This window comes from Oncorhynchus kisutch, linkage group LG22 (genome assembly GCF_002021735.2).
Source record: "Oncorhynchus kisutch isolate 150728-3 linkage group LG22, Okis_V2, whole genome shotgun sequence".
NCBI classification, from domain to species: Eukaryota; Metazoa; Chordata; class Actinopteri; order Salmoniformes; family Salmonidae; genus Oncorhynchus; species Oncorhynchus kisutch.
The window spans coordinates 57,793,276-57,810,349 of record NC_034195.2 but is presented as its reverse complement, the minus strand read 5'-3'; the positions used below and the strand labels follow the sequence as shown (position 1 = coordinate 57,810,349).

At 41.6% G+C, this 17,074-nt stretch overlaps 2 protein-coding genes across 2 annotated transcripts in view; one reads left to right on the top strand and one right to left on the bottom strand.

Moving 5' to 3' along the window:
- The window catches only part of LOC116356317 (uncharacterized), a 124,655-nt gene that overhangs the window by 96,098 nt on the left and 11,483 nt on the right, over positions 1 to 17,074 (bottom strand). The window lies entirely within an intron of this gene.
- Positions 1 to 17,074, top strand: part of LOC116356290 (sodium/potassium/calcium exchanger 1-like) — a 49,450-nt gene that overhangs the window by 28,563 nt on the left and 3,813 nt on the right. The window contains exons 7-8 of the mRNA XM_031801367.1: positions 12,840 to 12,929; positions 15,488 to 15,654. Coding sequence (XP_031657227.1) covers positions 12,840 to 12,929; positions 15,488 to 15,654 — 257 coding nt within the window. The remainder of the gene's footprint in view (positions 1 to 12,839; positions 12,930 to 15,487; positions 15,655 to 17,074) is intronic.

The window sequence follows — 17,074 nt, the reverse complement described above, 5'->3', positions numbered from 1 at the left end:
ATAGAACTAGTGGAACTGATGGAACTAGTGGAACTGATGGAACTGATCGAACTAGTGGACCTGAGAACTGATAGAACCAGTGGAACTGAGAACTGATAGAACTAGTGGAACTGATAGAACTGATGGAACTGATAGTGGAACTGGTAGAACTGGTGGAACTAGTGGAAGTGGTGGAACTAGTGGAAGTGATGGAACTAGTGGAAGTGATGGAACTAGTGGAAGTGATGGAACTAGTGGAAGTGATGGAACTAGTGGAAGTGATGGAACTAGTGGAAGTGATGGAACTAGTGGAAGTGATGGAACTAGTGGAACTGATGGAACTAGTGGAACTGATGGAACTAGTGGAACTGATGGAACTAGTGGAACTGATAGAACTAGTGGAACTGATAGAACTAGTGGAACTGATAGAACTGGTGGAACTAGTGGAACTGATAGAACTAGTGGAATTAGTGGAACTGATAGAACTAGTGGAATTAGTGGAACTGATAGAACTAGTGGAACTAGTGGAACTGATGGAACTAGTGGAACTGATGGAACTAGTGGACCTGATGGAACTAGTGGACCTGATGGAACTAGTGGAACTGATGGAACTGATGGAACTAGTGGAACTGATGGAACTAGTGGAACTGATAGAACTAGTGGAACTGATAGAACTAGTGGAACTGATAGAACTAGTGAAACTGATAGAACTAGTGGAACTGATAGAACTAGTAGAACTGATAGAACTAGTGGAACTGATAGAACTGATGGAACTAGTGGAACTGATGGAACTAGTGGAACTGATAGAACTAGTGGAACTGATGGAACTAGTGGAACTGATGGAACTAGTGGAACTGATGGAACTAGTGGAACTGATGGAACTAGTGGACCTGATAGAACTAGTGGAACTGATAGAACTAGTGGAACTGATAGAACTAGTGGAACTGATAGAACTAGTGGAACTGATAGAACTAGTGGAAGTGATGGAACTAGTGGAACAGATGGAACTAGTGGAACTGATGGAACTAGTGGAACTGATAGAACTAGTGGAACTGATAGAACTAGTGGAACTGATGGAACTAATGGAACTGATGGAACTAGTGGAACTGATGGAACTGATCGAACTAGTGGACCTGAGAACTGATAGAACCAGTGGAACTGATGGAACTGATGGAACTGATATAACTAGTGGACCTGAGAACTGATAGAACCAGTGGAACTGATGGAACTGATGGAACTGATATAACTAGTGGACCTGAGAACTGATAGAACTAGTGGAACTGATAGAACTGATGGAACTGATAGTGGAACTGGTGGAACTAGTGGAACTGGTGGAACTAGTGGAACTGGTGGAACTAGTGGAACTGATGGAACTAGTGGAACTGATGGAACTAGTGGAAGTGATGGAACTAGTGGAACTGATGGAACTAGTGGACCCGATAGAACTAGTGGACCTGATAGAACTAGTGGACCTGATAGAACTAGTGGACCTGATAGAACTAGTGGAACTGATAGAACTAGTGGAACTGATAGAACTAGTGGAACTGATAGAACTAGTGGAAGTGATGGAACTAGTGGAACAGATGGAACTAGTGGAACTGATGGAACTAGTGGAACTGATAGAACTAGTGGAACTGATAGAACTAGTGGAACTGATGGAACTAATGGAACTGATGGAACTAGTGGAACTGATGGAACTGATCGAACTAGTGGACCTGAGAACTGATAGAACCAGTGGAACTGATGGAACTGATGGAACTGATATAACTAGTGGACCTGAGAACTGATAGAACCAGTGGAACTGATGGAACTGATGGAACTGATATAACTAGTGGACCTGAGAACTGATGGAACTGATAGTGGAACTGGTGGAACTAGTGGAACTGGTGGAACTAGTGGAAGTGATGGAACTAGTGGAACTGATGGAACTAGTGGAAGTGATGGAACTAGTGGAACTGATGGAACTAGTGGAACTGATGGAACTAGTGGAACTGATAGAACTAGTGGAACTGATAGAACTAGTGGAACTGATAGAACTGGTGGAACTGATAGAACTGGTGGAACTAGTGGAACTGATAGAACTAGTGGAATTAGTGGAACTGATAGAACTAGTGGAATTAGTGGAACTGATAGAACTAGTGGAACTGATGGAACTAGTGGAACTGATGGAACTAGTGGAACTGATGGAACTAGTGGAACTGATAGAACTGGTGGAACTGATAGAACTGGTGGAACTGATAGAACTGGTGGAACTGATAGAACTGGTGGAACTGGTGGAACTAGTGGAACTGATAGAACTAGTGGAATTAGTGGAACTGATAGAACTAGTGGAACTAGTGGAACTGATGGAACTAGTGGAACTGATGGAACTAGTGGAACTGATGGAACTAGTGGAACTGATGGAACTAGTGGAACTGATAGAACTAGTGGACCTGATAGAACTAGTGGAAGTGATGGAACTAGTGGAAGTGATGGAACTAGTGGAAGTGATGGAACTAGTGGAAGTGATGGAACTAGTGGAACTGATGGAACTAGTGGAACTGATGGAACTAGTGGAACTGATGGAACTAGTGGAACTGATGGAACTAGTGGAACTGATGGAACTAGTGGAACTGATAGAACTAGTGGAACTGATAGAACTAGTGGAACTGATAGAACTGGTGGAACTAGTGGAACTGATAGAACTGGTGGAACTAGTGGAACTGATAGAACTAGTGGAATTAGTGGAACTGATAGAACTAGTGGAATTAGTGGAACTGATAGAACTAGTGGAACTAGTGGAACTGATGGAACTAGTGGAACTGATGGAACTAGTGGACCTGATGGAACTAGTGGAACTGATGGAACTGATAGAACTAGTGGAACTGATAGAACTAGTGGAACTGATAGAACTAGTGGAACTGATAGAACTAGTGAAACTGATAGAACTAGTGGAACTGATAGAACTAGTAGAACTGATAGAACTGGTGGAACTGATAGAACTGGTGGAACTGATAGAACTGATGGAACTAGTGGAACTGATAGAACTAGTGGAACTGATAGAACTGATGGAACTAGTGGAACTGATAGAACTAGTGGAACTGATGGAACTAGTGGACCTGATAGAACTAGTGGACCTGATAGAACTAGTGGACCTGATAGAACTAGTGGAACTGATAGAACTAGTGGAACTGATAGAACTAGTGGAACTGATAGAACTAGTGGAAGTGATGGAACTAGTGGAACAGATGGAACTAGTGGAACTGATGGAACTAGTGGAACTGATAGAACTAGTGGAACTGATAGAACTAGTGGAACTGATGGAACTAATGGAACTGATGGAACTAGTGGAACTGATGGAACTGATCGAACTAGTGGACCTGAGAACTGATAGAACCAGTGGAACTGATGGAACTGATGGAACTGATATAACTAGTGGACCTGAGAACTGATAGAACCAGTGGAACTGATGGAACTGATGGAACTGATATAACTAGTGGACCTGAGAACTGATAGAACTAGTGGAACTGATAGAACTGATGGAACTGATAGTGGAACTGGTGGAACTAGTGGAACTGGTGGAACTAGTGGAACTGGTGGAACTAGTGGAACTGATGGAACTAGTGGAACTGATGGAACTAGTGGAACTGATAGAACTAGTGGAACTGATAGAACTGGTGGAACTGATAGAACTGGTGGAACTAGTGGAACTGATAGAACTAGTGGAATTAGTGGAACTGATAGAACTAGTGGAATTAGTGGAACTGATAGAACTAGTGGAACTGATGGAACTAGTGGAACTGATGGAACTAGTGGAACTGATGGAACTAGTGGAACTGATAGAACTGGTGGAACTGATAGAACTGGTGGAACTGATAGAACTGGTGGAACTAGTGGAACTGATAGAACTGGTGGAACTAGTGGAACTGATAGAACTAGTGGAATTAGTGGAACTGATAGAACTAGTGGAATTAGTGGAACTGATAGAACTAGTGGAACTGATGGAACTAGTGGAACTGATGGAACTAGTGGAACTGATAGAACTAGTGGAACTGATGGAACTAGTGGAACTGATAGAACTAGTGGACCTGATAGAACTAGTGGAAGTGATGGAACTAGTGGAAGTGATGGAACTAGTGGAACTGATGGAACTAGTGGAACTGATGGAACTAGTGGAACTGATAGAACTAGTGGAACTGATAGAACTAGTGGAACTGATAGAACTGGTGGAACTAGTGGAACTGATAGAACTGGTGGAACTAGTGGAACTGATAGAACTAGTGGAATTAGTGGAACTGATAGAACTAGTGGAATTAGTGGAACTGATAGAACTAGTGGAACTAGTGGAACTGATGGAACTAGTGGAACTGATGGAACTAGTGGACCTGATGGAACTAGTGGAACTGATGGAACTGATGGAACTAGTGGAACTGATAGAACTAGTGGAACTGATAGAACTAGTGAAACTGATAGAACTAGTGGAACTGATAGAACTAGTAGAACTGATAGAACTAGTGGAACTGATAGAACTGGTGGAACTGATAGAACTGATGGAACTAGTGGAACTGATAGAACTAGTGGAACTGATAGAACTGATGGAACTAGTGGAACTGATAGAACTAGTGGAACTGATAGAACTAGTGGAACTGATGGAACTAGTGGAACTGATGGAACTAGTGGAACTGATGGAACTAGTGGAACTGATAGAACTAGTGGACCTGATAGAACTAGTGGACCTGATAGAACTAGTGGACCTGATAGAACTAGTGGACCTGATAGAACTAGTGGACCTGATAGAACTAGTGGACCTGATAGAACTAGTGGAACTGATAGAACTAGTGGAACTGATAGAACTAGTGGAAGTGATGGAACTAGTGGAACAGATGGAACTAGTGGAACTGATGGAACTAGTGGAACTGATAGAACTAATGGAACTGATGGAACTAGTGGAACTGATGGAACTGATCGAACTAGTGGACCTGAGAACTGATAGAACCAGTGGAACTGATGGAACTGATGGAACTGATATAACTAGTGGACCTGAGAACTGATAGAACCAGTGGAACTGATGGAACTGATGGAACTGATATAACTAGTGGACCTGAGAACTGATAGAACTAGTGGAACTGATAGAACTGATGGAACTGATAGTGGAACTGGTGGAACTAGTGGAACTGGTGGAACTAGTGGAAGTGATGGAACTAGTGGAACTGATGGAACTAGTGGAAGTGATGGAACTAGTGGAACTGATGGAACTAGTGGAACTGATGGAACTAGTGGAACTGATAGAACTAGTGGAACTGATAGAACTGGTGGAACTGATAGAACTGGTGGAACTAGTGGAACTGATAGAACTAGTGGAATTAGTGGAACTGATAGAACTAGTGGAATTAGTGGAACTGATGGAACTAGTGGAACTGATGGAACTAGTGGAACTGATAGAACTAGTGGAACTGATAGAACTAGTGGAACTAGTGGAACTGATAGAACTGGTGGAACTAGTGGAACTGATAGAACTAGTGGAATTAGTGGAACTGATAGAACTAGTGGAATTAGTGGAACTGATAGAACTAGTGGAACTAGTGGAACTGATGGAACTAGTGAAACTGATGGAACTAGTGGAACTGATGGAACTAGTGGAACTGATAGAACTAGTGAAACTGATAGAACTAGTGGAACTGATAGAACTAGTAGAACTGATAGAACTAGTGGAACTGATAGAACTAGTAGAACTGATAGAACTAGTAGAACTGATAGAACTGATGGAACTAGTGGAACTGATAGAACTAGTGGAACTGATAGAACTGATGGAACTAGTGGAACTGATAGAACTAGTGGAACTGATAGAACTAGTGGAACTGATGGAACTAGTGGAACTGATGGAACTAGTGGAACTGATAGAACTAGTGGAACTGATAGAACTAGTAGAACTGATAGAACTAGTGGAACTGATAGAACTAGTAGAACTGATAGAACTGATGGAACTAGTGGAACTGATAGAACTAGTGGAACTGATAGAACTGATGGAACTAGTGGAACTGATAGAACTAGTGGAACTGATAGAACTAGTGGAACTGATGGAACTAGTGGAACTGATGGAACTAGTGGAACTGATAGAACTAGTAGAACTGATGGAACTAGTGGAACTGATGGAACTGATCGAACTAGTGGACCTGAGAACTGATAGAACCAGTGGAACTGATAGAACTAGTAGAACTGATAGAACTGATGGAACTAGTGGAACTGATAGAACTAGTAGAACTGATAGAACTAGTGGAACTGATAGAACTAGTAGAACTGATAGAACTGATGGAACTAGTGGAACTGATAGAACTAGTGGAACTGATAGAACTGATGGAACTAGTGGAACTGATAGAACTAGTGGAACTGATAGAACTAGTGGAACTGATGGAACTAGTGGAACTGATGGAACTAGTGGAACTGATAGAACTAGTAGAACTGATAGAACTAGTGGAACTGATAGAACTAGTGGAACTGATGGAACTGATCGAACTAGTGGACCTGAGAACTGATAGAACCAGTGGAACTGATAGAACTAGTAGAACTGATAGAACTGATGGAACTAGTGGAACTGATAGAACTAGTGGAACTGATAGAACTGATGGAACTAGTGGAACTGATAGAACTAGTGGAACTGATAGAACTAGTGGAACTGATGGAACTAGTGGAACTGATGGAACTAGTGGAACTGATAGAACTAGTAGAACTGATAGAACTAGTGGAACTGATGGAACTAGTGGAACTGATGGAACTAGTGGAACTGATGGAACTAGTGGACCTGATAGAACTAGTGGAACTGATAGAACTAGTGGAACTGATAGAACTAGTGGAACTGATAGAACTAGTGGAACTGATAGAACTAGTGGAAGTGATGGAACTAGTGGAACAGATGGAACTAGTGGAACTGATGGAACTAGTGGAACTGATAGAACTAGTGGAACTGATAGAACTAGTGGAACTGATGGAACTAATGGAACTGATGGAACTAGTGGAACTGATGGAACTGATCGAACTAGTGGACCTGAGAACTGATAGAACCAGTGGAACTGATGGAACTGATGGAACTGATATAACTAGTGGACCTGAGAACTGATAGAACCAGTGGAACTGATGGAACTGATGGAACTGATATAACTAGTGGACCTGAGAACTGATAGAACTAGTGGAACTGATAGAACTGATGGAACTGATAGTGGAACTGGTGGAACTAGTGGAACTGGTGGAACTAGTGGAACTGGTGGAACTAGTGGAACTGATGGAACTAGTGGAACTGATGGAACTAGTGGAAGTGATGGAACTAGTGGAACTGATGGAACTAGTGGACCCGATAGAACTAGTGGACCTGATAGAACTAGTGGACCTGATAGAACTAGTGGACCTGATAGAACTAGTGGAACTGATAGAACTAGTGGAACTGATAGAACTAGTGGAACTGATAGAACTAGTGGAAGTGATGGAACTAGTGGAACAGATGGAACTAGTGGAACTGATGGAACTAGTGGAACTGATAGAACTAGTGGAACTGATAGAACTAGTGGAACTGATGGAACTAATGGAACTGATGGAACTAGTGGAACTGATGGAACTGATCGAACTAGTGGACCTGAGAACTGATAGAACCAGTGGAACTGATGGAACTGATGGAACTGATATAACTAGTGGACCTGAGAACTGATAGAACCAGTGGAACTGATGGAACTGATGGAACTGATATAACTAGTGGACCTGAGAACTGATGGAACTGATAGTGGAACTGGTGGAACTAGTGGAACTGGTGGAACTAGTGGAAGTGATGGAACTAGTGGAACTGATGGAACTAGTGGAAGTGATGGAACTAGTGGAACTGATGGAACTAGTGGAACTGATGGAACTAGTGGAACTGATAGAACTAGTGGAACTGATAGAACTAGTGGAACTGATAGAACTGGTGGAACTGATAGAACTGGTGGAACTAGTGGAACTGATAGAACTAGTGGAATTAGTGGAACTGATAGAACTAGTGGAATTAGTGGAACTGATAGAACTAGTGGAACTGATGGAACTAGTGGAACTGATGGAACTAGTGGAACTGATGGAACTAGTGGAACTGATAGAACTGGTGGAACTGATAGAACTGGTGGAACTGATAGAACTGGTGGAACTGATAGAACTGGTGGAACTGGTGGAACTAGTGGAACTGATAGAACTAGTGGAATTAGTGGAACTGATAGAACTAGTGGAACTAGTGGAACTGATGGAACTAGTGGAACTGATGGAACTAGTGGAACTGATGGAACTAGTGGAACTGATGGAACTAGTGGAACTGATAGAACTAGTGGACCTGATAGAACTAGTGGAAGTGATGGAACTAGTGGAAGTGATGGAACTAGTGGAAGTGATGGAACTAGTGGAAGTGATGGAACTAGTGGAACTGATGGAACTAGTGGAACTGATGGAACTAGTGGAACTGATGGAACTAGTGGAACTGATGGAACTAGTGGAACTGATGGAACTAGTGGAACTGATAGAACTAGTGGAACTGATAGAACTAGTGGAACTGATAGAACTGGTGGAACTAGTGGAACTGATAGAACTGGTGGAACTAGTGGAACTGATAGAACTAGTGGAATTAGTGGAACTGATAGAACTAGTGGAATTAGTGGAACTGATAGAACTAGTGGAACTAGTGGAACTGATGGAACTAGTGGAACTGATGGAACTAGTGGACCTGATGGAACTAGTGGAACTGATGGAACTGATGGAACTAGTGGAACTGATAGAACTAGTGGAACTGATAGAACTAGTGGAACTGATAGAACTAGTGAAACTGATAGAACTAGTGGAACTGATAGAACTAGTAGAACTGATAGAACTGGTGGAACTGATAGAACTGGTGGAACTGATAGAACTGATGGAACTAGTGGAACTGATAGAACTAGTGGAACTGATAGAACTGATGGAACTAGTGGAACTGATAGAACTAGTGGAACTGATGGAACTAGTGGACCTGATAGAACTAGTGGACCTGATAGAACTAGTGGACCTGATAGAACTAGTGGAACTGATAGAACTAGTGGAACTGATAGAACTAGTGGAACTGATAGAACTAGTGGAAGTGATGGAACTAGTGGAACAGATGGAACTAGTGGAACTGATGGAACTAGTGGAACTGATAGAACTAGTGGAACTGATAGAACTAGTGGAACTGATGGAACTAATGGAACTGATGGAACTAGTGGAACTGATGGAACTGATCGAACTAGTGGACCTGAGAACTGATAGAACCAGTGGAACTGATGGAACTGATGGAACTGATATAACTAGTGGACCTGAGAACTGATAGAACCAGTGGAACTGATGGAACTGATGGAACTGATATAACTAGTGGACCTGAGAACTGATAGAACTAGTGGAACTGATAGAACTGATGGAACTGATAGTGGAACTGGTGGAACTAGTGGAACTGGTGGAACTAGTGGAACTGGTGGAACTAGTGGAACTGATGGAACTAGTGGAACTGATGGAACTAGTGGAACTGATAGAACTAGTGGAACTGATAGAACTGGTGGAACTGATAGAACTGGTGGAACTAGTGGAACTGATAGAACTAGTGGAATTAGTGGAACTGATAGAACTAGTGGAATTAGTGGAACTGATAGAACTAGTGGAACTGATGGAACTAGTGGAACTGATGGAACTAGTGGAACTGATGGAACTAGTGGAACTGATAGAACTGGTGGAACTGATAGAACTGGTGGAACTGATAGAACTGGTGGAACTAGTGGAACTGATAGAACTGGTGGAACTAGTGGAACTGATAGAACTAGTGGAATTAGTGGAACTGATAGAACTAGTGGAATTAGTGGAACTGATAGAACTAGTGGAACTAGTGGAACTGATGGAACTAGTGGAACTGATGGAACTAGTGGAACTGATGGAACTAGTGGAACTGATAGAACTAGTGGAACTGATGGAACTAGTGGAACTGATAGAACTAGTGGACCTGATAGAACTAGTGGAAGTGATGGAACTAGTGGAAGTGATGGAACTAGTGGAACTGATGGAACTAGTGGAACTGATGGAACTAGTGGAACTGATAGAACTAGTGGAACTGATAGAACTAGTGGAACTGATAGAACTGGTGGAACTAGTGGAACTGATAGAACTGGTGGAACTAGTGGAACTGATAGAACTAGTGGAATTAGTGGAACTGATAGAACTAGTGGAATTAGTGGAACTGATAGAACTAGTGGAACTAGTGGAACTGATGGAACTAGTGGAACTGATGGAACTAGTGGACCTGATGGAACTAGTGGAACTGATGGAACTGATGGAACTAGTGGAACTGATAGAACTAGTGGAACTGATAGAACTAGTGGAACTGATAGAACTAGTGAAACTGATAGAACTAGTGGAACTGATAGAACTAGTAGAACTGATAGAACTAGTGGAACTGATAGAACTGGTGGAACTGATAGAACTGATGGAACTAGTGGAACTGATAGAACTAGTGGAACTGATAGAACTGATGGAACTAGTGGAACTGATAGAACTAGTGGAACTGATAGAACTAGTGGAACTGATGGAACTAGTGGAACTGATGGAACTAGTGGAACTGATGGAACTAGTGGAACTGATAGAACTAGTGGACCTGATAGAACTAGTGGACCTGATAGAACTAGTGGACCTGATAGAACTAGTGGACCTGATAGAACTAGTGGACCTGATAGAACTAGTGGACCTGATAGAACTAGTGGAACTGATAGAACTAGTGGAACTGATAGAACTAGTGGAAGTGATGGAACTAGTGGAACAGATGGAACTAGTGGAACTGATGGAACTAGTGGAACTGATAGAACTAATGGAACTGATGGAACTAGTGGAACTGATGGAACTGATCGAACTAGTGGACCTGAGAACTGATAGAACCAGTGGAACTGATGGAACTGATGGAACTGATATAACTAGTGGACCTGAGAACTGATAGAACCAGTGGAACTGATGGAACTGATGGAACTGATATAACTAGTGGACCTGAGAACTGATAGAACTAGTGGAACTGATAGAACTGATGGAACTGATAGTGGAACTGGTGGAACTAGTGGAACTGGTGGAACTAGTGGAAGTGATGGAACTAGTGGAACTGATGGAACTAGTGGAAGTGATGGAACTAGTGGAACTGATGGAACTAGTGGAACTGATGGAACTAGTGGAACTGATAGAACTAGTGGAACTGATAGAACTGGTGGAACTGATAGAACTGGTGGAACTAGTGGAACTGATAGAACTAGTGGAATTAGTGGAACTGATAGAACTAGTGGAATTAGTGGAACTGATGGAACTAGTGGAACTGATGGAACTAGTGGAACTGATAGAACTAGTGGAACTGATAGAACTAGTGGAACTAGTGGAACTGATAGAACTGGTGGAACTAGTGGAACTGATAGAACTAGTGGAATTAGTGGAACTGATAGAACTAGTGGAATTAGTGGAACTGATAGAACTAGTGGAACTAGTGGAACTGATGGAACTAGTGAAACTGATGGAACTAGTGGAACTGATGGAACTAGTGGAACTGATAGAACTAGTGAAACTGATAGAACTAGTGGAACTGATAGAACTAGTGGAACTGATAGAACTAGTAGAACTGATAGAACTAGTAGAACTGATAGAACTGATGGAACTAGTGGAACTGATAGAACTAGTGGAACTGATAGAACTGATGGAACTAGTGGAACTGATAGAACTAGTGGAACTGATAGAACTAGTGGAACTGATGGAACTAGTGGAACTGATGGAACTAGTGGAACTGATAGAACTAGTGGAACTGATAGAACTAGTAGAACTGATAGAACTAGTGGAACTGATAGAACTAGTAGAACTGATAGAACTGATGGAACTAGTGGAACTGATAGAACTAGTGGAACTGATAGAACTGATGGAACTAGTGGAACTGATAGAACTAGTGGAACTGATAGAACTAGTGGAACTGATGGAACTAGTGGAACTGATGGAACTAGTGGAACTGATAGAACTAGTAGAACTGATGGAACTAGTGGAACTGATGGAACTGATCGAACTAGTGGACCTGAGAACTGATAGAACCAGTGGAACTGATAGAACTAGTAGAACTGATAGAACTGATGGAACTAGTGGAACTGATAGAACTAGTAGAACTGATAGAACTAGTGGAACTGATAGAACTAGTAGAACTGATAGAACTGATGGAACTAGTGGAACTGATAGAACTAGTGGAACTGATAGAACTGATGGAACTAGTGGAACTGATAGAACTAGTGGAACTGATAGAACTAGTGGAACTGATGGAACTAGTGGAACTGATGGAACTAGTGGAACTGATAGAACTAGTAGAACTGATAGAACTAGTGGAACTGATGGAACTAGTGGAACTGATGGAACTGATCGAACTAGTGGACCTGAGAACTGATAGAACCAGTGGAACTGATAGAACTAGTAGAACTGATAGAACTGATGGAACTAGTGGAACTGATAGAACTAGTGGAACTGATAGAACTGATGGAACTAGTGGAACTGATAGAACTAGTGGAACTGATAGAACTAGTGGAACTGATGGAACTAGTGGAACTGATGGAACTAGTGGAACTGATAGAACTAGTAGAACTGATAGAACTAGTGGAACTGATGGAACTAGTGGAACTGATGGAACTGATCGAACTAGTGGACCTGAGAACTGATAGAACCAGTGGAACTGATAGAACTAGTAGAACTGATAGAACTAGTGGAACTGCCTGTATTTGATGTTGTCATTTACTGTCCCTGAGTCTATCAAACTGTATGGTGGAAGTATACCTCAGCTAGGCAGTGACAGAAGACATTGCTTTTCTCTATCTGTTCTGCAGATATATAAGAGGTTTTTTGTGATCACCTTCCTGGGGTCTATCCTATGGATCGCCGTCTTCTCCTACCTCATGGTGTGGTGGGCACATCAGGTAAGTTATACTAACTACATCCCCAGGCTTTTGTATGAGTCTAATGAACAAGAATAGTAGAATAATTAAAGAAGGCTGGTAGAAGAGGTAGTCTTCCTTTTGGCACTACCGCTACTGAGTCAAATAGAACAAACTATTAGAACCAACACCCAGTGTTACTCTCACTACCGCTACTGAGTCAAATAGAACAAACTATTAGAACCAACACCCAGTGTTACTCTCACTACCGCTACTGAGTCAAATAGAACAAACTATTAGAACCAACACCCAGTGTTACTCTCACTACCGCTACTGAGTCAAATATAACACTATTAGAACCAACACCCAGTGTTACTCTCACTACCACTACTGAGTCAAATAGAACAAACTATTAGAACCAACACCCAGTGTTACTCTCACTACCGCTACTGAGTCAAATAGAACACTATTAGAACCAACACCCAGTGTTACTCTCACTACCACTACTGAGTCAAACACTATTAGAACCAACACCCAGTGTTACTCTCACTACCACTACTGAGTCAAACACTATTAGAACCAACACCCAGTGTTACTCTCACTACTGCTACTGAGTCAAATAGAACAGACTATTACAACCAACATCCAGTGTTACTCTCACTACCACTACTGAGTCAAATAACACTATTAGAACCAACACCCAGTGTTCCTCTCACTACCGCTACTGAGTCAAATAGAACAGACTATTACAACCAACATCCAGTGTTACTCTCACTACCGCTACTGAGTCAAACACTTTTAGAACCAACACCCAGTGTGCCTCTCACTACCGCTACTGAGTCAAATAGAACAAACTATTAGAACCAACACCCAGTGTTAGTCTCACTACCGCTACTGAGTCAAACACAATTAGAGACACCCAGTGTTCCTCTCACTACCGCTACTGAGTCAAATAGAACAAACTATTAGAACCAACACCCAGTGTTACTCTCACTACCGATACTGAGTCAAATAGAACACTATTAGAACCAACACCCAGTGTTACTCTCACTACCACTACTGAGTCAAACACTATTAGAACCAACACCCAGTGTTACTCACTACCACTACTGAGTCAAATAGAACAAACTATTAGAACCAACACCCAGTGTTACTCACTACCACTACTGAGTCAAATAGAACAAACTATTAGAACCAACACCCAGTGTTACTCTCACTACCGCTACTGAGTCAAATAGAACAAACTATTAGAACCAACACCCAGTGTTACTCTCACTACCTCTACTGAGTCAAATAGAACAAACTATTAGAACCAACACCCAGTGTTACTCTCACTACCGCTACTGAGTCAAACACTTTTAGAACCAACACCCAGTGTTCCTCTCACTACCGCTACTGAGTCAAATATAACACTATTAGAACCAACACCCAGTGTTACTCTCACTACCGCTACTGAGTCAAATAGAACAAACTATTACAACCAACATCCAGTGTTACTCTCACTACCGCTACTGAGTCAAATATAACACTATTAGAACCAACACCCAGTGTTACTCTCACTACCGCTACTGAGTCAAATAGAACAAACTATTACAACCAACATCCAGTGTTACTCTCACTACCGCTACTGAGTCAAATAACACTATTAGAACCAACACCCAGTGTTACTCTCACTACCACTACTGAGTCAAATAGAACAAACTATTACAACCAACACCTTGTGTTACTCACTACAACTACTGAGTCAAAAAGAACAAACTATTAGAACCAACATCCAGTGTTACTCACTACCACTACTGAGTCAAATAGAACACTATTAGAACCAACAACCGGTGTTCCTCTCACTACCGCTACTGAGTCAAATAGAACAAACTATTAGAACCAACACCCAGTGTTACTCTCACTACCGCTACTGAGTCAAATAGAACACTATTAGAACCAACAACCAGTGTTCCTCTCACTACCGCTACTGAGTCAAATAGAACAAACTATTAGAACCAACACCCAGTGTTACTCTCACTACCACTACTGAGTCAAACACTATTAGAACCAACACCCAGTGTTCCTCTCACTACCGCTATTGAGTCAAATAGAACAAACTATTAGAACCAACACCCAGTGTTACTCTCACTACCACTACTGAGTCAAACACTATTAGAACCAACACCCAGTGTTCCTCTCACTACCGCTACTGAGTCAAATAGAACAAACTATTAGAACCACCACCCAGTGTTCCTCTCACTACCACTACTGAGTCAAATAGAACACTATTAGAACCAACACCCAGTGTTCCTCTCACTACCGCTACTGAGTCAAATAGAACAAACTATTAGAACCACCACCCAGTGTTCCTCTCACTACCGCTACTGAGTCAAATATAACACTATTAGAACCAACACCCTGTGTTACTCAACCTACCACTACGGAGTCAAATAGAACAAACTATTAGAACCACCACCCAGTGTTCCTCTCACTACCGCTACTGAGTCAAATATAACACTATTAGAACCAACACCCTGTGTTACTCAACCTACCACTACGGAGACAAATATAACAAAATGTTCCTATTAGAACCTAACACAACACCCTGTTTCTGTCAGGTGGGAGAGACCATAGGCATCTCAGAGGAGATCATGGGCCTAACCATCCTGGCTGCAGGAACGTCCATCCCTGACCTCATCACTAGTGTTATTGTGGCCCGTAAAGGACTGGGGGATATGGCTGTGTCCAGTTCTGTGGGCTCCAACATCTTCGACATCACCATGGGGTGAGTGCCATCACCTTCACACTGAATGATGTTAAACTACACTAAAGCTACCCTTAAGAAAAATAAAGTTCACTTAACTCAAATGAATTTTAAAAGCTAGTTCCCTACATCCCAAACTACTTAGTTATAAATGACCATATCTCAATCTGGAATGTCAGACTACAAAGGGTAAGAACAGATTACTCTGGAGCTGGGGATTTTCCCTGCAATCTGGAGCCATAATCATGCTTCATACTATTTTTAAAAAATGTATATTTTTATGCATATCTAAGCATACCTCATGAGCTGTCTGTGTCTTCCTGACTGGTGGTTCTTTTTTTTTATAAAGAAACTCAACTCTGCTAATATCTGGGTAAAATATTGAAAGGAATGTGAGTCTTATTCAGTACATGTAGTTATTGCCCGCTTTCTAAAGTCTATAAACCTTTCCAGCAGGAATGCCAGTTAAGATGGTTAGACAAGATTACTTGTTGGTTATTACTGCATTGTCGGAACTAGAAGCACAAGCATTTTGCTACACTCGCACTAACATCTGCTAACCATGTGTATGTGACAAATAACATTTGATTTGATTTGATTTCACAAGATAGCTACTCTAACTTGATTGATAACATGAAATGGCTTCTTGGTAGCTACTTATGAGGTTGGGAACCTATCAAGCTAAAGCCAACTTCATAAAATTGCTATGTGGTTAGTGTTATTACAGAGAAATATTTTTTTTTTAACAAATTACATTTTAGTCAAAGCTCTTATCCAGTGCAATTATGCTCAAGTGCCTTGATCAAGGGCACATCCACAGTGTTCACATTGTCGGCTAGGGTATTCCAGACAAACCTTTCAGTTCCTGGCCCAACGTGCTAACCACTAGGCTACCGGCTGCCCTATTTGAGGGAGCATGTGCCCCCTAAGGGCATGACGCCACTGCTCTGGATTCAGATGATAACCAAATGTGTAATTTGGCCTATTAAACACAAAAACTATGTTTTAAGTGAGAAGTAGGAAGGTCTGTTGCAGAAAAATAAAATGTATTATTGCTTAGTTCACCCATATTTTATTTTTGTAAATAACAGTAGTATGCAGTTCCAGTAGGTAGCTACACCACTACATGGTAAAACATTAGTGTGTAGTTCCAGTACTTAGCTACACTACTACATGGTAAAACAGTAGTGTGTAGTTCCAGTACTTAGCTACACTACTACATGGTAAAACATTAGTGTGTAGTTCCAGTACTTAGCTACACTACTACATGGTAAAACAGTAGTGTGTAGTTCCAGTAGTTAGCTACACCGCTACATGGTAAAACATTAGTGTGTAGTTCCAGTACTTAGCTACACTACTACATGGTAAAACAGTAGTGTGTAGTTCCAGTAGTTAGCTACACCGCTACATGGTAAAACAGTAGTGGGTAGTTCCAGTAGTT